The sequence below is a fragment of the Scomber japonicus genome, chromosome 10 (assembly GCF_027409825.1).
Source record: "Scomber japonicus isolate fScoJap1 chromosome 10, fScoJap1.pri, whole genome shotgun sequence".
In the NCBI taxonomy this organism is placed as follows: domain Eukaryota; kingdom Metazoa; phylum Chordata; class Actinopteri; order Scombriformes; family Scombridae; genus Scomber; species Scomber japonicus.
This window is the reverse complement of record NC_070587.1, coordinates 8261195-8281116: the sequence shown is the minus strand read 5'-3', so window position 1 is coordinate 8281116 and position 19922 is coordinate 8261195. Positions and strand designations below refer to the sequence as shown.

Sequence of the window (19922 nt, the reverse complement as noted above, 5' to 3'; positions counted from 1 at the left end):
TCTTTATTGAACTTCCATGGTACAGAAAGACCACATTTTCTACAGGAATGCTACCAAAAAATCACAAGACTGAATATCTGGAGGATTGCACGAGCCACGCATGATGTCACCAGTACTATGTCTGTAGTGGAAATGTGTGTAAGTGGGGGGTCATATCTCAAAGCTGCTTATAAAAGTTGCTCAGAAGGTTCTATAAGACATCACTCACTGATAGATAAAATAGACATTTATAAATAATAGATTTGAAGCAACTCACAGTTTTTTTTTACTGTATACATGCAGATTCAGTGAAGAGACAGAAATAATGCTCCTTGATGTACAACTATCCTTTGGTGCACCCAGGACAGCTGATATACAGTGACTTGAGAATGATATGAAGGGAGATGATGCTGGTTTTGTTTCCAGATTGAGCTACTTGGCTGTCAGGTGAGAAAAAAAAATCCTATTTGTGGTAACACCAGTCCTTTGATCACTCGTTGCAGTTCACTGATGCTTGTTTCCATGATGTCATAAATCTCCACAACCTCGGGGAATCACTCATTTTCAGCAGGAATGCCTCCTCCATCCATTCATGTTCTGAATATTTCATCTCCTCTGGTGGAAGGACTCTATGCTTAACACCTCAACACAGTCCAGCAGAAACAAAGGGTGCCCACAAAGAGTCGAACGTCAGCCAGATAATTAAGAGAACAAATCATGAGGAAAAACCGAAATAAAACAGAGCGCTCGACACACTGCAGAGGAAAAAAGCTACACTATTTGCATTTCAGGCGCCCAAAGCAGGGAATAAACAGCAGTTTTTGGAGCGTGACATGTTAAACACATTGCCTGTTGGCTACAGCCGTGCCAAACAGCTTTGTGAAATACCCCGTTCAGTGTTTGGAGATGCTGAGGATGGGGTTTTTTTAACCATTTACAAGCCAGATACGGGCTCACTAAACCAAGCTGAATTTGATTGGCATCCCATGAAAGAAACAGCCTCCTGGTTTTGAATTACTGCTGAAGAGCTTCAGATGTGCAGCTGGATCACTGGAAACAGTTGTGGAAGCACAGGTAGGGCATTTCAGGGGTAATGGGATGTTGCATGGCTGTTAAACTGTTTGTTTGTGAATTAGTCATGGCAGGTTGAAGCACACAGTGTGGTTGGGTAGCTTGGCAGTGCTCGGGGCCATACAGGGAGGATGGAAAACAAGGAGCAGGTTACAGTGACGCAGAGCCACATGAAAGAAATTTACACCGAGCACAGAGGAAGGAAAGAAGGAATTAAGGAAGGATGGAAAGAGCGAGTGAGCAGCAGGGAGATGAGTTTGGGTTTTTTAGACCTCAGGGAAGCCGGGGATGTTTTGTGATGGCTGGATACCTGGGATCCCTGAATTCATTTCACAGTTTCAGACAAAAAATAAAATGCGCTGCGGGCACACCCTCTGGTCACATTGATGCTCCTCCTCAGGCCCCGTAGAAATGTTTACCATATGGAGAAACAGTCACCTCAGAGGTTCACGACTGGGATCCTGACACAGCAAGACACACAAGACAAGAAGAGTGAGAGAGAACAAAAGATGTGGCGGGGCGGGGGGGGGGGGGGGGGGGGGGTTGTGGGAAGCTTGGGAGCTCTGATGATGGAGTGGAAGAAGAGAGAAGGCATAAGTAGAGAGGTAAAGTGGAGCAGAGAGGCCTGGAGCTGGAAACACACAAACAGAAAACTGCATCAGGGGGGACTGAGAGGGCGGCGGGGGAGGTGGGGGTAGACGGAAGAGAAGGAGGAAGAGGAAGAAGGTGGAGGAAAAGCTGACGGGGGGGGGGGGGTGAGAGGGAGCAGTGTAATACAGCACTATAATTAACCATGATTGAGATTAACTTTAAATACCCTGGAATAAAAGCATCATTTCATGGACGCCGGCTGGGCGCCCACAGTGAGTCATCTGGAGAGGGAGTTTAAAACACTGATACATCTTTCAGCAGCACCAACACTCTAGGTCTGAATACTCCACAGAGAATTGCACTACTGTCCAATTATGCTCCATGAATATTGTTACAATGCACCCGACAGAGGTAAGAGGGCTACTACAAACACACACGCACACAAACACAAGGAAGGAAACTTAAATCCAGACGTGCAAGGAGACACGCAGGGATGAACTTTACCATTCAGTCTGTGGCCCCCAACTAAAAGAGCCCCGCTATACATTTATTATGGTATTAAGATATGAAAAATATTGTATTATGTCGTTACTATTCTTACTCATTGTACTACAAAACTTACAAAGGTCCCCAATATGCAACTGCATACCTGTACTTGTCAATGGTTGTGCTGCAGATTCAGATTTTACTCACAAAATAAAACAAATAAAGTATGATGCATTTTATTCTATTAATAAATCTATCCAGCATCACATCAAATAGAATTAAAAGCTCCTCCTTGAACAGATTTTCAATTACATGTGCTGTTAATCTTTTTCACTCTTCACTTTGAATACAGATTTGAATGCAGGACTATGACATTATTTTTACTGTGCAGTATTAATAATTTTGGTTTCTTCTTCAAACACTGGCAATACCAACATTCCCAGTCAGAGAAAAGGGTGAAAATAATGCAGGATGGTGTTTGCCTGGGGCCCCCCAAATCACTAAATCCGCCCCTGCCCCAAAGCACATCAGTGTCATAGACTAGCACATACAAACACTGTCAGTTAGACTGGTGAGGCGACTCATTACCTCTCCCTGTCGGTGAAGGAGGAGGAGGTGCTGTGCAGCGTCTGCCGGCTGTCCTCCGAAGCGAGGGAACGAGGGAGTGCGAGGGAGAGGGGGGGTGCCACGCCACGGGAAAGCGGGGGCGGATGCTGGGAACAGCTGCGATCGTAACTGGGAGAGAGAGAGAGAGAGAGAGAGAGATAGTGAGACAGATAAACGGAGATGGAGGGGGCGCAGAGAAGAAGAGAAGAGGGTAAAAAGGAGGAAAGAAATTAAGGGAAAACATATGGAAAGAGAGGAAGAAAGAAAAAGATGAGGATGATGGGGAGGATACAAAGAGGGATGGAGAGTGAGGAAGAGAGAAAGAAAAAGAGACAAGAAAGGCATTTAACAGACTGGAATGTAAAAAAAACAGATGGGAAAGAAGAGACACAAAGAGGAAGAGAGGACAGGAATAGAAACAGAGATGAAAGCTGAAGTTTGAGGAAGACAGATTTTAATACAGTAGAAGAAGGCGAGACAACGAGGAGGAGGAATGACAGACAGAGAAACAGATTTGAAGAAACAGAAGGAAGAGGGGAGGGAGGAGGAGGGGGGGGGGCAAAGAAACAAAGTCAGAGAGCATCATCAAGAACAGCCGAGCCATTTAGCACACTGAATGGCTTAGTACACTCATTGGAGTCATTTAAACGCTGTCAGAGGAGAGAGGGAGGCAGAGTGAGAAATGGGAAATGTGGGATGAAGGAAGGAGGGAGGGAGGGAGGGAGGGAGGTGGGAAGATTGCAATAAGATAAAGAAATGGACAGAGACACACATGACTGAGGTGATGTGCCTTTACTTCAGTGAGGAGAGTGAGAATCATGACATGACATGAAGGCACAATCAACAGTCACCGGTTCAGGCTCTTAAGAATATTTTGATAAAGATAGAATCAATAATAACTCAAGATACAAGAATCATGAAAAAGTATTTGAATTGGTTCCTTTGTGCATCTTTGTGTTATACTGGTCATTAGATGTATTTCTTATAATGTGGATTGTACTTCTAGAGCATACAAGAGTGCATGTAGGGTATGTATTAAGTGTATGTATGTCAGTATATGGGTATGCATATAAACACTTTCTCTTCTTTCTTTGTGCTGTGTGTTATGAGTGTTATGACATCCGAGCGTATATTTACTATAATTCTATTAATCTAGGCCTATGTATTATTTTATTTATTCATATCACATTGGTGTTGTATCAATTTTTGTCCCTAGTGTGTATTATTATGTTTTGTTTGCCAGCGTGAATTATGTTGTTGGTTGTTTGAAAATATAATAAATATGTGTCACTGCAAGGGAATATTTTGATGCACAACAAAGCTGTTCTTGCAGCCATAAAAGCGATTCTGCAACCTCATCTTCTCTCAGTAACACCTGTCCTCGGCTGGCTGACTCCTCTCCTCTTCATATCCGTAAACACACACACACCCACACACACACGCGCACACGCACGCACAAAAACACAGCTATGCTTGATGCCATTAACCACACTGATGATTTTAAGGCTGGGAAAATCACTGAGCACATATGCTACTCTTCTATAATCATAATGAACTGGACGGTGGCCAATTTCCACTATAGGCTGTCATTTCAGTCCATCTGTACCCCCCACCCCCCCCATGTGTCTCCATCTAACACATGGTGTTATTTACACATTTATGACACTGAAGCACGTGCCAGTCTATAGCACCATAGAGAGACAGAGAAATAGAGAGGGGCTGCTGCCATGTCTCCAGAAACCCTGCAATTCTCAATTTATAAGGCCACTTTGGATCCACCAACAGTGTGGGTTTTCCTCCACAGCGGGGGCCCGGTGAAGTAAGTTATCGAAACAACAGAAAAGGCCAGTCTCAGGAACAGAGAGAAAGGGGGGCTTATCGTGTATCAGCTCACGGCAAGCTGGAGGATTATCTGTGGATCTGCAGCCGGACTGGCAGAGCTAGAAGAGATAGGAGACTGCCGAGGGAGATAAGAGGAGTACCGGCTGTGCAAAGACGGCAGAGCTGGAGCAAAGCAATGACGATAAGTGAGAGCAGGGCCGGCTCGAGAACATTTGGTGCCTCAGGCGATCCCCCACCCTTCGAAAAATCAAATAGATAAATGACTGAAATGTGCAGCAATGGCTCTAAAGACACAAACATGCCTTTTGTTAATTCTAATATTTAGTAAAACAAATCTAATTGCAATTAGACCAAGGATACATGACTAAAACACATCATGCAACATTAACACTTGGGAACCATAAATAAACAATATAGAGATTAAGTATGAATATAATTTAAATGGAACTTTAAATAAAACAAAAAAGCACTTTGTTGGAAACGTACAAAGCACATGCCTTAATAACTAAAACCTATCACATGACATCTCCTACTTTAAAACGCCACTGCATTTGATAGGGGCGCTGGGTGCAAGTGAACCACAGCTCATTGTGGCACATAGTAAAACTGCTTAAGTAAGTAATTGCTTGTTATATAATCATCAAAACTCAAGCATGCGATAATCACTCATCAATGAACACTTTTATCTTTCTGGGTGCAATTTTAAGAAGCCATATTTGCCGCCTATAGGAGGTACACTCCCCGAGAGAGAGAGAGAGTAAGCAAAGAACCTAAAAGGTAGGATGGGGGGGGGGGGGGGGGGGGGCACAGGTATTCAGAGAAAGAGGGAAAAAAATCCCTGGGAGGCGACGAGGGAAGGAGGCCCAAGTGGGAGGAAGGAGGAAAGAGGAAGGGAGGGATGGTTAGAGTGAGAGTGAGAGAGAGCAGTGAGATAATGTAAGAGTGTGGGAGCAAAATTGAGATTAAGAGCAAGTGTGATAAAGGGATATGAAGGAGAACAAATTATACAGATTCAGGCAATGAAATGAGAAATTATGATACAATTGAAATGTGGGCAAGAAGAGCAGATAAGAGAGATACAGTAAGGAAGAGGGGAGTTCAAGTATAAAGGGTGAAATTAAACAAAAAATGAAGAAGAAAAAAAGAGAATTGAGAGATGCAGAAGGGAAGGAGAGAAAGTCCCAGCAGTCAAATAAACTAGGTGTTATTGGTTTGATCAGCAAAGCATGGAAGTGCTCCACTACATCACATAGATGAGTCCCCATTTACCAGCTAATGGCTACGTGTGCAAGCAAGCACGTCCTACCAGACCCTGAAAACCTATCATACAGGACCCTCTGTTTACATGCTGAGGGACGTTTAATGACCAGTGGGCTGTTAAAACACACGGACACAGCCATGTTATTGCTCAAACCTGGAAGGGAAAATATCTGCTTTTGCTGCTCAGCCTGCCCTAATGGCCATAGAAAATGCTTAATTATTGTAACTCAAATGGCATAAAATGACACATCTGTACCAACTGTGACTTCCAGGAACACAGGGCTGTTAATAAAGCCATTAGTAAGCAATTACTCAGCTCGCACTTTAAGGGGGGGCAATATGTTACATAATGATGAACAACATGAACACAGACCAACGTGTCCATGCAAAAATATCAGCAGCTATCAAGTTCTCTTCTTCATTAATCCAACTCACATCTAACTCCAATCTATAACTTTCCATATTTATCCATCTACTTCTAGAAGAGCTGAGTCTCCATCTCAGTACAAAATGGACATTTCTATATAGTTTTAACCACAGAACATTCTTTTATTACTTACAGATTGACTTCTAAATTGATGGTTTCCAATGTTTTGACCACTTACAACAAAACTACTTGCAACCCCTGTTCACTGTCTACAGGTTTTAACTCAAGCAAAGAGTGTGATTAGTCTTTATCGGATTCTTTTAATACATTCAAGATGTCTGAGAACAATTCAATAACTGACTCAAAACAAGCAGGGTGTGAAAAAAATAAACCTAACTGTGCAGCAGGCTTCTTTTTTTTTCAAACTTTTCTATCTCACTAATAATCACATAGATTTATCTCATGACCCCTTAGGTTGAGAATCTAAAACTGATCTCGACACGTTCTTGCTTTAATTAGAATTCATGTTATTAAAAAAGTGTTTCAGAACTAATGTAATCCAGGAGGTCTAAAAATAATATTTTCAGATCTGTCTCCTCATTTAACCCTATCAGGTTTAAAGTGCCTGAAATCCATGATGACGCCATATTAAGCTCACAGGTCTGAGCTTCATCTTGTATTGAAGCTCACACTGTTCTGCACCTTGCTGTGTGTCTTATAATGAGAAATTGTCCATTTCATAACTTTTACCGTAAAAGCCCTGTCGCCTGTTAATTAAGGGAACTAATAATACGCTGCTGTGGGGCAGCAACATTCATGTGGTCATAAACAAACACACACACACACACACACACACACATAAACACACACACACACACACACACACACACACACACACACACACACACACACATACACACACACATAAACACACACACACACACAATTGTGTTTCCATCACACTCCAGGACTTACAATGACTTACATTCATTTCCTGGAGACTTATCCTAACCTTAACCATAACCGCCACAAACCTAACCCTAAACCCTAAACCCTAACCTTAACATAACTAACTTTAACTTGAAACCAAATCTTTACCTTAAAAATAATTATTACATTAAGGAGATTTGCTGAGTCCCCACAACATTAGGAATACCTTAGAATACCACACAACCATTAGATTATGGTCATTTTCAGGGACATTACATAGACTTATATTCATTTCCTGGAGAGTTATCCTAACTCCATCCATCACCACTGACCAAAAACTGTTGTCCCCTGTTGGACAAGCAGTCCCCAATTAACTGGTCCGTAGTCTGGAATTTGTCCCCAAAATTAGCACATGATAGATCATCATGCACGCACGCACACATGTACAAACACACACACGCACACACGCACACACACACACACACACACACACACACACATTTATGGAGCATCAAGTTTTGGTTCCTACCAGAGTTTGGCTGTAATGACAACTGCCGTCAGGATCAGCAAGGTGGAGATGGTCACGGTGACGTAGAATTGAGGGTCCACTGTAACACACACACACACACACACACACACACACAAACACACACACACACACACACACACACACACACTCATGCAGTTACTAATCTCAGAGCGTGACCATGTATAATTGTGTCCAGAACAAAAGAAGAAGAAATCAATTAGACCAGCTGAACATGAAATTGGATGAGCAAGACTCTGGCCTCCAACTATAACACCGATCCAATGACGTGATCCCCATATTTTGCAGTTTGACAGTGGCCAATTTCTCCTTGTGAGTGATGAGAACTTTATTAGGCATTCCTCAACACAGACACAGCCGGCTGCACACAGCAGGGTGTCAGCCTTCAGCCTGGTGACAGCCAGGGGTAGATTTAGTGATTTGGAGGCCTCAGGCAAACACTGTCTTGCTTTATGTTCACCCATTCTCTAACTCGGAGTGTTGGTATTGGCAGTGGTAGAACACATACACAAAACTGTTTTCTTAAGTAAATGATCAATACCACACAGTAAAATACGGTAAAAGTCCTGCATTCAGATGTTTACTTAAAGTGTCCAGAACAACAGAGAAGAGAAGCATTATCAGCACAAGGTACTTAAACATACTTACATTCAAGGTGAAGCTTTTGAATCTTATAAAACACTGATTAGTTTAATGAAATATAATGCTTCATATTTTATTTGTTATATTTTGGGAGTAAAATCTGAATCTGCAGTGTAAACAGTAACATTTACCTGTAAACGTAGTGTCGCAATATATTCCCCAGAAGTAGAAGTAGAAATATACAGTTGTATATTTTTTAAGTGCTCTGGGAGCCTTTAGTGAGTTATTTCAGTGTAAAATGAGTTAGAATAGTCACATAATTCAATATTGTTCATGTATAAACATCATAATAAATCTATAGTTGTTTGGGGCCCTTTTCATTGGGGTCCCCAGGCAGTGGCCTACCTTGCCTAATGGTGAAGTCCTCCCCTGGTGACAGCTAAATCCAAGGAGGACTCCTGGCATGTGTGTGTGTGTTCACATGGACTGGGTGGCTTGTGGCCACCTTCTTTTTTAAATTTTTTATAAATCCTTCATGTGCATCTCCTGATGCCCACCTTCCTCAGGCTCCGTCTCCTCCGCCTCTGTTCCTCCATCCTCCACTCCCTCCTGGTTCCTGGACTCCAGTGGTGTCTCCTCTCGGGGCTGCACGCCTGCATCAGGATAAGGCCAGTCCTCAAACGTGGTGGTGCTGACCTCCTGCTGGTTCCCGTGCTGGTGCAGGGGCTCAGTTTCCTGGCTGGAGAGGAAGTGGTAGGTCTCATCCTCCAGAGGTTGCGTTGGTCCCCAGACCACCGCCCACAGAGGGGTGGGTGTGACCTGGGCTGTGACGGACAGTTGGACTGACAGGGCGTCCACCTGCTCCTCACCCTCACTGTCGTCACGATTACAGGTGGAGGGCTGTGTCACCAGAGCAACCAAGAGGAGGGAGACGAGGGCAGTCAGTCGTGCGACAGGAGAGATGGAGCTGGAAGAGAGGTAGAGGAGAAAGAATGAGAGGTGGTGGACTGACAGAGAAGTTAGCTGTAAAAATGTATTGTCCACAGGCGCCCTGCACAACCTTCTTGCTCACACATTGATTTCCATGCCAGACATCACTCAGAATGACATTTTTTGCATCTGCACCCCACACATCCCTACTTCACCTCTGAAGCTATCCATCTTACCATCTCTCCATCGCTTCGCTCTGTTCACTGAGACTCCGCTCCTCCGATCATCTCTCTCTGTAAGATAAGACAGAGGGGCAAGAAAGGGGTAGAGAGAGGGAGGGAAAGGAGGAGGGTCCAGCTTTTTTTCCTTCTTTTATGTTGGCAGATAAAAAGCAAGTAAACAGAGAAAGCAGTAATAGTATTGGCTGCATTCCAACTCTGTCACCTTCTTTCAAAAAATCATAACCAGACTCCCCATGGCATTTAAATTTAACGCTCAATTATGCGCCACGTTTTTTACAGAATGCACATCTGCATGCAAAAACATCCAAAAGTACACGCTCATTGTCTGTTCGGCTCCCCCACACACATTTAAAGTGCACACACCTGAGCACGGTACATTAATCATCATTAGAGGCATCATGCACAGAGCCAATACTCTATATGGCACTTTGAGCAGAAAGCGCTAACTTCCTATCTACAACAGCCTAAATGCCACAGAAATGTCACTTAAAGACACACGAGCACACCGGGAGACAGACAGATACAAACATGCACTCCGACACATATCAGTTATCATGCCTACCTCTGGCAGTGGAGAGAGGGAATGAGAGAGGGAGACAGAGAGAAAGAGGGAGATACAGAGAGCAAGTGAGAAAAAAAAGCATCGGTTGCCTTAGCGACTGAGACATGTAGAGTCTGCTAGAGTAAGAGAGGGGAGAGAGAGCGATGAAGGGAGGGCAAGAGACTGTTGGAAAGAGATTTAAATGCTAATTATGTGTGTTTTTTTTAAAAAACAGGTTCAATTAAATGGACACAGAGGAAAAGAAATGAATTTGACGAGGCAAACAGAAATGAAACTGAGCACGACATTAATAAGCTCATTTTAGAGGCGGGAGGTTAAAAAAAAAAAAAAACTCTTCAATTATGTTTACAAAAACAGAAAGGACACCCCAGAGAGGAAAGAGGCAGGAATACAGACAGCAAAGAGGAGCAGGAGGAGGAAGGAGAAAGGAGGGGAATAAAGACAGAATAAAATTTAATTTACATTAATTTGTGCAGGTTGCACCGGCAGAGCGGGTGATAAACTGTTTCAAGAAGAGGCAGGGTTAGATTGAAATAACAATAAAAAAACAACAAGAGATGCAAATTTTGGAGGTGAGTGTCACAGTGTGACAGCTTTATTGTATGTGAAAATACTATTTACATAGAAAACAATCTGTCTATCATACGCACACACACATTCTCCATCCATATGCTCCCCCTCTGACACTGACACTCACTCTGTCACACTTCACTCTCCACCACCCTCCTTTGCTGTCACTGCACTCCCTCCCTCTCATTTCCTCTTCTTCATGGCTGCGGGCCACAGTCTCCTTAGCCCAGCGGTGTCCGTGAGAAACCAGCACTCACTGGAGAACACAGCGGAGCCACGAGTCGGACCCCTCATCCTTCGTGTTGTCAGGCAGGCCGTCTTTTCCTTCATCTTCGTCATCGCCATCCTCGTAATCTAAGTTTAACAAGGAGGTCGTAAGAATTCGTCACGACACGCATCATCTAAAATTAACATGACAGTGTAATCTTCAATTCCACGGTTACTAATGAGGCACGTGAGTCAGGAGATAAAGACGTGAGGATGTGTGAAACTGAGATGAGTGTGTCTCTACCATCAGTCTCCTCGTCATCTTCTGTGTCCCCCTCTGACTCCAGCAAGGAGTCCAATCGACTGTCTCTCTTCACCGTGACGTCACCCCTGTAATACGTTCACCCACACTAATTAAAACACCTCATATCAATGCACATGTGTGTCAAAATCTAAAATCTTGTAGTGCATTATAAATCCCAGTGTATCTTCAGGATTAGCTATACAGTTGACCTCAGCAAAAAAATAATGAATATGCAAATAATGAATATAATTGCCAGTTTTTACTGAGCAGTGTTAATGGGTATTGTGCACACCTTTGCTTCCCAGAGCTGGGGAGCTGCTCCCATACGATGAGGTCATGACCTCCAGTGACCCACCGGTGGTCTCCGCTCCCCGTGGTCCACGCTGCAAAGCAGAGGATTCTGGGAGCTTCCGGCCAGGTCAGAGATGCCAGGTATCGACACTGAGGCAGAGAGAACACTGGAGGGAGGAGAGGCAGGCAGAGGGAACAGGGTCAGACCAGGAAAACGAAGTGGTTTCGATTTTGTCTTAAGTCTTTATTGTGCTTTCACGCTCGCAGAGTGAAGTGAGTAACTTCAGATTGCACTTGGTTTACCCTGTGACTCACAATTTAGCGTGCTCTCTCCATTCGCCAGATCATAGCAGGAACCAATTAGGAGGCCTGCCGTCTGGTGAACACAATCTGTTACCCCGGTGATGCTGCTGTGATTGGTCAGTCTGGACATTATTCCTATGATAATTGGACAGATGTTAGGTGGAAGGATTATGCAAATTATCCTACATGTACTTTCCTTTTCTAATCTTTTTTGTCTATTTCTGACACACACACTCCCACTGCAGGGCTCACCAGTCCTCCAGTGCAGGATCTTGAGCCAGGCTCGACCGTATGCCAGGAGCACTCGGTCGCCCCGGGGGCTGAGGGTCAAACGCCCACCGGACCCCCCTTCGCAGCCCGTCACCTGGCTGCTCCAGTGATGCAGCAGCCTCAGGGGGTCTCGATCCGAACACCGGTTCTCCCACACAGACACCCCTCCCTCGGCCGAGCCGCTGAACACCAGCGGACCCTGAGACTGCAGAGGGCACAGGAGACACGGTTGTCATGGTGATATGAGTCTTTACCCAGTTTGTGTGTGTATGTCTGTGCACATGTGTGTGCACAGAGATAGAGATAGAGCAAAAGCGAGAGAGAGCATATATGTTTGTGTAAATGGAAGAATGTGTGGAAGTGTGTGAACAGTTTTAGAGTGAAACGCTTCTGAGCTGCTGTTGGTTATAAATGGATTGTGCGCTTTGCATGATAAACAACAAAGAGGATGACAATGATGCGCTACGCTTTAATGCTTTAGGCATATTTTGATGATTGCAAATTGAAAAAAAAAAGTGAATATGCAGCTCTGGATTTCAATATTCATAAAAAGCCTTTTTGCTGAAAATATGTACAGTATGCTCTCTAAAATTGGCTGAGCTCCACGGCTTACATCTCAACAAATATCTTTGATTTCCATTTGAAAGCAATAAACAAGGAAAGCTGGTGTGAGAATAAGAGTGTAGAAATATAACTATTTGATTTGAGGAGTAGCTTTTTTCTAAAACTACTTTAAACTTTAAACAGTTTTTATAGAGAGAGAAACATTGTTGTGTCTTTACATCATTGATTGAAAATGAAAACAGTCTGAGCATCGTCAGTGTTGACAGCATATCATGACCAGTAGGCGAATGACCCACCCACCTGGATGGAGGTGACTGCTTCCTGGTGAGCATTGATTGACTGGCAGTTTTCGAAAGTGTGCCAGCTCCAGGCTTGAACTTTCCCCCCGTCTGAGTAGTGACAGAGTGTGAGGTTAATATGTGCTGACAGGCGGCTGGCCTCCATCTCTCTGATGCAGCCTGATAGCCCTGTGCTACACTCACTAACTCACTGGCAGATGATGCCACTGTGTGAGATTCTGCCTCCAACACATTTATACAAAAGTTAACATACATACCTGCTCTAAAGCAAATATAGAAGTAGATATCAGGTAAAAATGTGATACAACAAATTCTTGCTCCAGTTACTTTGTCCACTGTGTCAGTAGCTCTTAGTTCTTGCTCGCTCCACACAAAAACACACCTGAACCAGTGATGATGTAGCCGTCTCCCTCTGGCACAAAACAGAGAGCAGTCACAGCGTTGAACGTGTAGATAGACTTGACACACTGCCCTGGAGGTAACGGGAAAAAATACTAATTCAATTGACAGGACACAGGCTACCGGTCACAAAGGCTTACATTGATTACAACTCATAAACACACAGAAACACATTACCCAGACAGTGCCCAGAGGCTCTTTCAAAATTAATATATATATATGTATATGTGCATTATTGTGTGGTTTAGCATACCAATGCTCAGGGCCCAGATCTTCACATAGCAGTCTGCAGAGCCGCTTAAAATAAACCTCTCCTTGTCAGACAAAGACAGGGACCAGGCTGGCAGGAGGGCAAACACATACAAAAGGGTTGGAGAGGACAGATGAATAGGAGGGGGAAAGGAACGGGGACACGAAAAGAAGAGAGAAAAAGAGATGAAGACAAAAAGATTAAGCAAAGAGGAAAATGTAAATAAGTGATGGTGCACAGAATTTAAAAAAAAGACTCATACACATGATTCATCAAAAGAAATCATCAAATAATGAGTCTGATGAACACAGTGTGGCTTATAGTTTGACAGAGCTGCATCATTTATGCTGTGCACTTCTCGACTTGGTATTTTAAATTGAGGAAGCAGGTGGGGAGGGAGTGTAGGAGGCGAGCCAGAGAGGCCTTTGGAGTTCAAGTGATTGAAGGCTGCCTGCTTCAGACAGACAGTGAACTCTCTTAAGTGTCTACTGTGGTTATCTCTCACCGGGGTTGATCTGATGAACTGCTCTTATAATTACCAGACCTGAGGACACAGGCATTACTCAGTTCTAGTCGGGGCGCATGCGAGATGTGGATGTGCATATGTATGTGTGTGATTGTGTGTGTCCTCACCCAGCCTCTTGCAGTACTCAGGGGGAGGGGCAGATAGACAGGTGACCCCACCAGTGTGACCCCCCAGGTTCTTGTGCTCTGTTGCCGTGGGAACATGCCACACCTTCACTGTGGTATCTCGGCTTAGAGGAGAGAGAAAGAGAGAGATAGAGAGAGAGAGAGAGGGATTAAACGGAGTTAGAAATAGAGGATCCAAGAGGTTGCAGAAGGAGTTAAACAAGTGTTAAAAGGCGTTCGACATAAACCACAAGAGATTTGAGGAGAGTGATCAGGGTGGGGGAAGAAAAAACAAATAGATGTCAGACTGCGAGGCAGAGAGCGGGAGCGTATTAAGTGATAAATTAAGTGAAATGTTCACTTTGCGCATCCATTATGCAAATCAGGACGCCAGGACTTCAGCTTTACCTTCCAGAAACCACCAGGTTGTCAACAGCAACCACACAGGTGATTATGTCATTGTGACCCTCCAACAGCCTTAAGCGGAACTTCGCCTTCTCCCAAGATGCTTTGAGGGATGTAAATTCGGCTTCTGTAAAAAAAAAAGAAAAAAGAAACAACAGAAAAAATAAAAAAACAGAAAGAAATGATTTGTGCAATTAGCAATGTTGACTCATCAGCACCCCGGCTTGTTAATCTACAGAGTTCTTCAATATGGATTAGTCTGCCGCTGTGAAGCGTGGGGCTAATTTAGCTCCAAGGATGCAAAACGTGGGTCCTGTTTTCAGTGAAGCAAATGCAGCTTGTTGTTTTTTAATACAGGCAGCCACAAGAGCTTGTTAGGACTCCTCAGGCAGTACATGAATAATCTGATTTTAGATAATAATCGCAAATCAGGGCACTGTATTGTACTTTTAAGTGCCTACGAGAAACTGTGACAACATTCTTCAGCCTCTTTTCCTAATTACCCGACCTTCTTGTCGCAGTTGCTGCTCCTTGTCAGAGTCTGTGCGGGCTGGACAGCCTCCTGACACGTCTCGGCAGTGATCTGACACCTTGGCGGATTCTATACTTTCCCGCTGTCTGCCTATCTCTGCTCTCCCTTCTGTGTCCCTCTGCCTGGCAGCCGGCGCTGGCGTTGCACGAGCTTTGGACTTCTCTTCTCCCTTAAGGATCTTGGAGGCTGGAGGCGTTTGTGATGGAAGGGCCTCAGGGGCATCGTCCCTGTGCCAGCGTAGAAAGCAAGAGCCGGATGAATAATCAAGATGCAAATGGCACACAGCATCCTTTGTGACAGAGAGAATACCTGTAGAGTATCTTCAAGTCCCACACAAACAAAAACAGTGCTTGTTTATGAGCACCTAGTCTGTGTATTAGAAAGAATATGTTTAATTTAGTTTGATGTTTATATCCAAACATGCCAATTTGACTTAATCTGCACAACACCCCGAAGGGCTTCAAAATAGAGAGGATGGCATCCCTGAATGATGTTTACATGACACATTATGAACAGTAGAAACTTCCTATTTTCTTAAAGCGTGACAGTATTTGACCTCCAGTGTGTTTGGAGACATACAAAAAAGATCAAAGGCTTCAAAGTGAATGTTGTTGCTTTTGAAGAATTATGATTCTCTCCATCTGCCCCCTCTTGCTGGTACCTCTCCCTCACTTCCTTACACTTGTCTTTTCATCTTCTCCTTTTTTCCGTCTCCCACAATCCCCAGAGTTTGCTGCGGGCCAGAAAGCTGCAGCTGAAGCTCAGCCAATCTGGAACGCAGCTCCGCCTTCCTTGAGATCTGAGAGGGAAGAAGACACGAGATTGGTTGTAAACCAAGCTACTAAATCCACAAGTTGTTTATATGCACAACCAACATACTCTGCCTGTCTTGATTCATTACATCCAAACTCGCAACACACGCCATATTCCTGTCTGATTGTGAAATATGAAATATGCATGAATGAGCAAATTAGGCATGTCAACTTGACATCAAGTGGCTGTTTCCTGTTTTAAAGGAGCACTCCACCTATTTTTACATCTAAAGGTCAGTTTACTCATTATAAGAAGTACTACTCAGCCTGTGAAAACAGCTGTTTAATCTCATGTGTGGTTCTGAAAGGAAAAAAAAACATTTCAGGGTGTTGTCAGTTTGGGCTCAGAGACAACAAATTGTTAAGAAAAAACAGAGACGTGGAGTTTGACATTTACCACAAAACAAAAGACACCTCTGAATTGCATTGTGGGACATGTAGGATGTAGTATTTTTGGAGCCTGACCCATTTTAGGGACTGAATCTCAGGATATCACAGACTATACTGCTTTGATTTTGATCATTAAAAAATCTGTCTCTTGTGAGAAGTGGTGGCAGATGTTTGAAAAATCTCTCCCAGACATGTATTAAGACATGCAAAACTACTCTGCTACAATAATGCTAACAATAATGTGTGCCTGATGTGTTTTTTCCAGAAAAAAGTATAATAAACATGTCAAAATTCTTTAAATGGGTTATGGTTAGGGTAAATCTCCTCTGTCTCCTGCATGAAAAATGACAGACTCTATAAATATATTTCATATCAGAAGTTTAACGTCTGGTCACAAGATGTCTCCTTCTTCACTGTAAAGTCCATTCTCAGTGTTTGTGTACTGGAGGCTTCAGGTTTGGTCCAACATTCATGTGGAAACATGAATGTTGGACCAAACTTAACTACAAAACCAGCTGTGATGTAACAAATCATGCTTGTAGGACCATCCCTTAAAATCAGATTCCCAGTGACCACAGAGAAACAGCAGCAGATAAATGTGAAAACAGCCTTCTAGTGTCATTCTGCACAGTGAAGCTCAAACATCCAACTGTATGAACAAGAAGAAAAACACTTTTTTGAGTGGAGGGAGACTTTAAGCCAAAAACAGCAATACTTCAATGCAAAGAAATTAACAAGTAAATTCATACTTCAGTAAAAGTACAGTTTATTATTTATTTAGGTAGCACATCCCTGTATAGTTATGTTATTGAATAGTCATTACCGAAGTGTAACTGTGGGAGCAGCATTTTAACTTTTAAGCAGGTTGTTGTTTAAGCCAGTTCTACAGCAACTAACTACAGCATCCATTCTATTAGTTAGTTTAATATACAACAATGGACCACATTTTGTAAAATTGAAATCTTTTTTATGTAAAATTTGAATTTTGAAAAGTAACTACCTAACATTAGCTGTCAAGCAAATGTAGTAGAGTAGAAACAGCAATAACTTCCTCTGAAATGTTGCTCAGTAGTGTAACACAACACTCAAGTCAAGCAAATTATACTCAAAATACAGCAATTTGAAAACCAACATTATTGAAGTGCAACACTAAATGAATGGAGTACACCTTCAACTATGAGTCTAAATCCACAAACCTTCAGTCACAATGGGAAATTTACTCTTTATCATACTTTAAAGTCCCCCTCGACTCATAAATGTGTTTTTCTTCTTGTTCCTACAGCTGGATGTTTGAGCTTCACTGTGCAGAATGATGTACGTGCAGAGTTTGAAGACTAGAAGGCTGTTTTGACATTCATCTCCTGAAAATGGAAAATTTCTCTGTGATCATAAGAAATCAGATTTAAGTGGCTGGTGTACAAGCATGATTTGTGACACAGCTAGTTTTGAAGCCAACCCTGGTCCAATATTCAACATACACACGTGTAATGTGGAAACATCAAACCTCCAGTGCACAAACACTGAGGATGGACTTCACAGTGAAGTAAGAGACATCTCGTGTCCAGCAGTTCAACTTCTGAAATTAAACATGTTTGCATATTCATAGATCCTGCTATTTTAATGAGGGAGCAGATTGCATTATAAGGATTTTAATAAGATAATTGAAGTTTTATGTGAAAAACCATATCAAATTATTATTCAAAGCAGAGTACTTTATATACATCATAAATCATGTCTGGAGGGGATCTTTAATAATAACATAATCCATTGTCAGCTAACTGAAATGGGGATTATTTTGTGTTCTGGTTAGCTGCTTGCTTGTTACTGTTGTGCTGTTAGATCAGACTGAGAAAAAGCGGCTTATTCTGACGCACAGAGCAATCATTCTGGGTGCTGTACCAGTAACATTCACCATCAGCACCAAATGATCCTCTACTGTAGATGTGTGGGCAACACTGTATGCATTTATTTTCCTCTGTCCAATTAGGAGACGTAGGGAAAGTTCATAAAAGGAGAAAAAAAACTGTTGTAGGGCACAGCCATAACTTATAAAATTGAGATAGTGCCCTTTAACAAACTGAGGCTTTCCTGAAGTAATTATTTTTGTATGATGCACTCTCCTCAAAGTGTGAGCCTCTGATCTACTGAATTCCTGCAGAAAAACTGTCAAATAATTCATCTCACCATTATTATTAATTCATTTTAATCACATTTTTCTTCTTTATGGTATCTAGACTGTTATTTCAAGTTTAAGGAGCCTTACTTTCTTCAAAACTTTATATCAGCCGCATTAAAATGTTATCTTTATGAAACTATGAGTATTCAAACTATGTGCCAAATCTGATAGTATAATAGGCCTACTCACAGCAGGGTGTGTTTGGTGCATGCTTATGAAGCTGTACACTTCAGGTTGTCTGTCAGCCTGTGTGTCATTATTCAATATGCTGAAGATGAATATTTATTCTTATGCATTTAAATGAAATCCTTGCCTGTGCTGTGGTGAAGTCTGAGGTGCAGTCATAACCTGCTGTTACACCTGAGGGAAATCTATTCAGGATGTCACAATGTCACACGGGTCATAGACACAGAGCACATCTATTTTAAAAGAAGGGAGATAAAGTGTTCCTGTACCTTTAATCTCTCCTCTGGGGTAAGACTGATTTTTATTTCCAGATTCCCAATCTGCCTCAACTTCTTCTGCAGCTTCCTCACCTCCCCCATTTGCAGCTCTTAAGTCTAAAGCAGCGCAAGTTAACTTTACACTGCTCCACTTTCTGACTAAACAACAGCTAAACAACATTAACAGGACCGGTAGGAGAGGTGTTTGGATATTTGGATCGGCGGTGTGTTGGGAAGACGTGTCGCCGGATGTTGACGAGCTACAGTCAATGTGTTTCACTGTCCTTGCAGCGCCATCCTGTGGACGGTTAGATAACTGCCGTAAAACTGGTGATAAATATATAACGACTGTGCGTTTATCGTCTCCAAGGGTGTTTATTTCAGCAGAGCTAACAGCGTGTGACATGTTTAATATTATATAAAGTTCATTCAAGAAAGCAGGAGCTAAAAATCAGTCTGACAACAACCAGAGGACGAGAGGGCAGTGAAGCTATGCTGCGTTAAAGTGCTCCTCCTTCAGCTCGTATTTCTCAGCTCTCAAATCAGAAACGAACCCAGTGTGTATCAACAAGCCACAACCTGAGGGACACACACACACACATCCACACACACTTTACTTTAGGGTTTTATTAGTCACTTTAAGGTTATTTACATAGACTTAAATTAATTTCCTGGAATTTCCTCAGAACCATGCCACTACTTGTCTAACCCTGACCTTAACCACTGACCCAAAAATCTGCATTTGACAACTTTTGGGACATGGCTTTTCTCCCCAATTACACAAGCAATTCCCAATGAACTGATCCTTAGTTTGCACATTCTCATTCACATTTTCAACAGAAAATAAGATATGAATCAAAATTAACACAAAATATTAGAGCTGTTAGATTTACATCACTTTCATGAAAAAGTCCACAAATATAGTTTCCCATCATTGTATCCGGTGACTCATGCTGTTTTTCTGACTTTTGGTGAGTGAAAAAGTGCAAATTTGCTCATTTTGCCATTGGGAATAGCTACATTTCAAAATATCTAAATGTTATACACTACATGAGCAACCAGAGATAAAGAACAGATGAGTT

General features: G+C 42.6%; 2 protein-coding genes across 2 annotated transcripts; both read right to left on the bottom strand.

Moving 5' to 3' along the window:
* Positions 1-1022: 1022 nt before the first annotated feature.
* Positions 1023-9747, bottom strand: pianp (PILR alpha associated neural protein). Its single transcript, XM_053326488.1, has 5 exons — positions 9428-9747; positions 8819-9228; positions 7662-7740; positions 2716-2862; positions 1023-1511 (listed from the first exon to the last, which is right to left on the bottom strand). The coding sequence occupies exons 1-5, from the start codon at positions 9436-9438 to the stop codon at positions 1490-1492; spliced, it is 669 nt and encodes a 222-aa protein (XP_053182463.1). The 5' UTR covers positions 9439-9747; the 3' UTR covers positions 1023-1489.
* An 808-nt stretch (positions 9748-10555) lies between these two features.
* si:ch211-154o6.3 (uncharacterized protein LOC563854 homolog) lies at positions 10556-19074 on the bottom strand. The gene is made up of 13 exons (XM_053326440.1): positions 18853-19074; positions 15700-15818; positions 14996-15246; positions 14491-14614; positions 14086-14207; positions 13456-13542; positions 13186-13275; positions 12805-12893; positions 11923-12145; positions 11683-11805; positions 11369-11534; positions 11077-11162; positions 10556-10919 (listed from the first exon to the last, which is right to left on the bottom strand). The coding sequence occupies exons 1-13, from the start codon at positions 18940-18942 to the stop codon at positions 10819-10821; spliced, it is 1671 nt and encodes a 556-aa protein (XP_053182415.1). The 5' UTR covers positions 18943-19074; the 3' UTR covers positions 10556-10818.
* Positions 19075-19922: the final 848 nt, after the last annotated feature.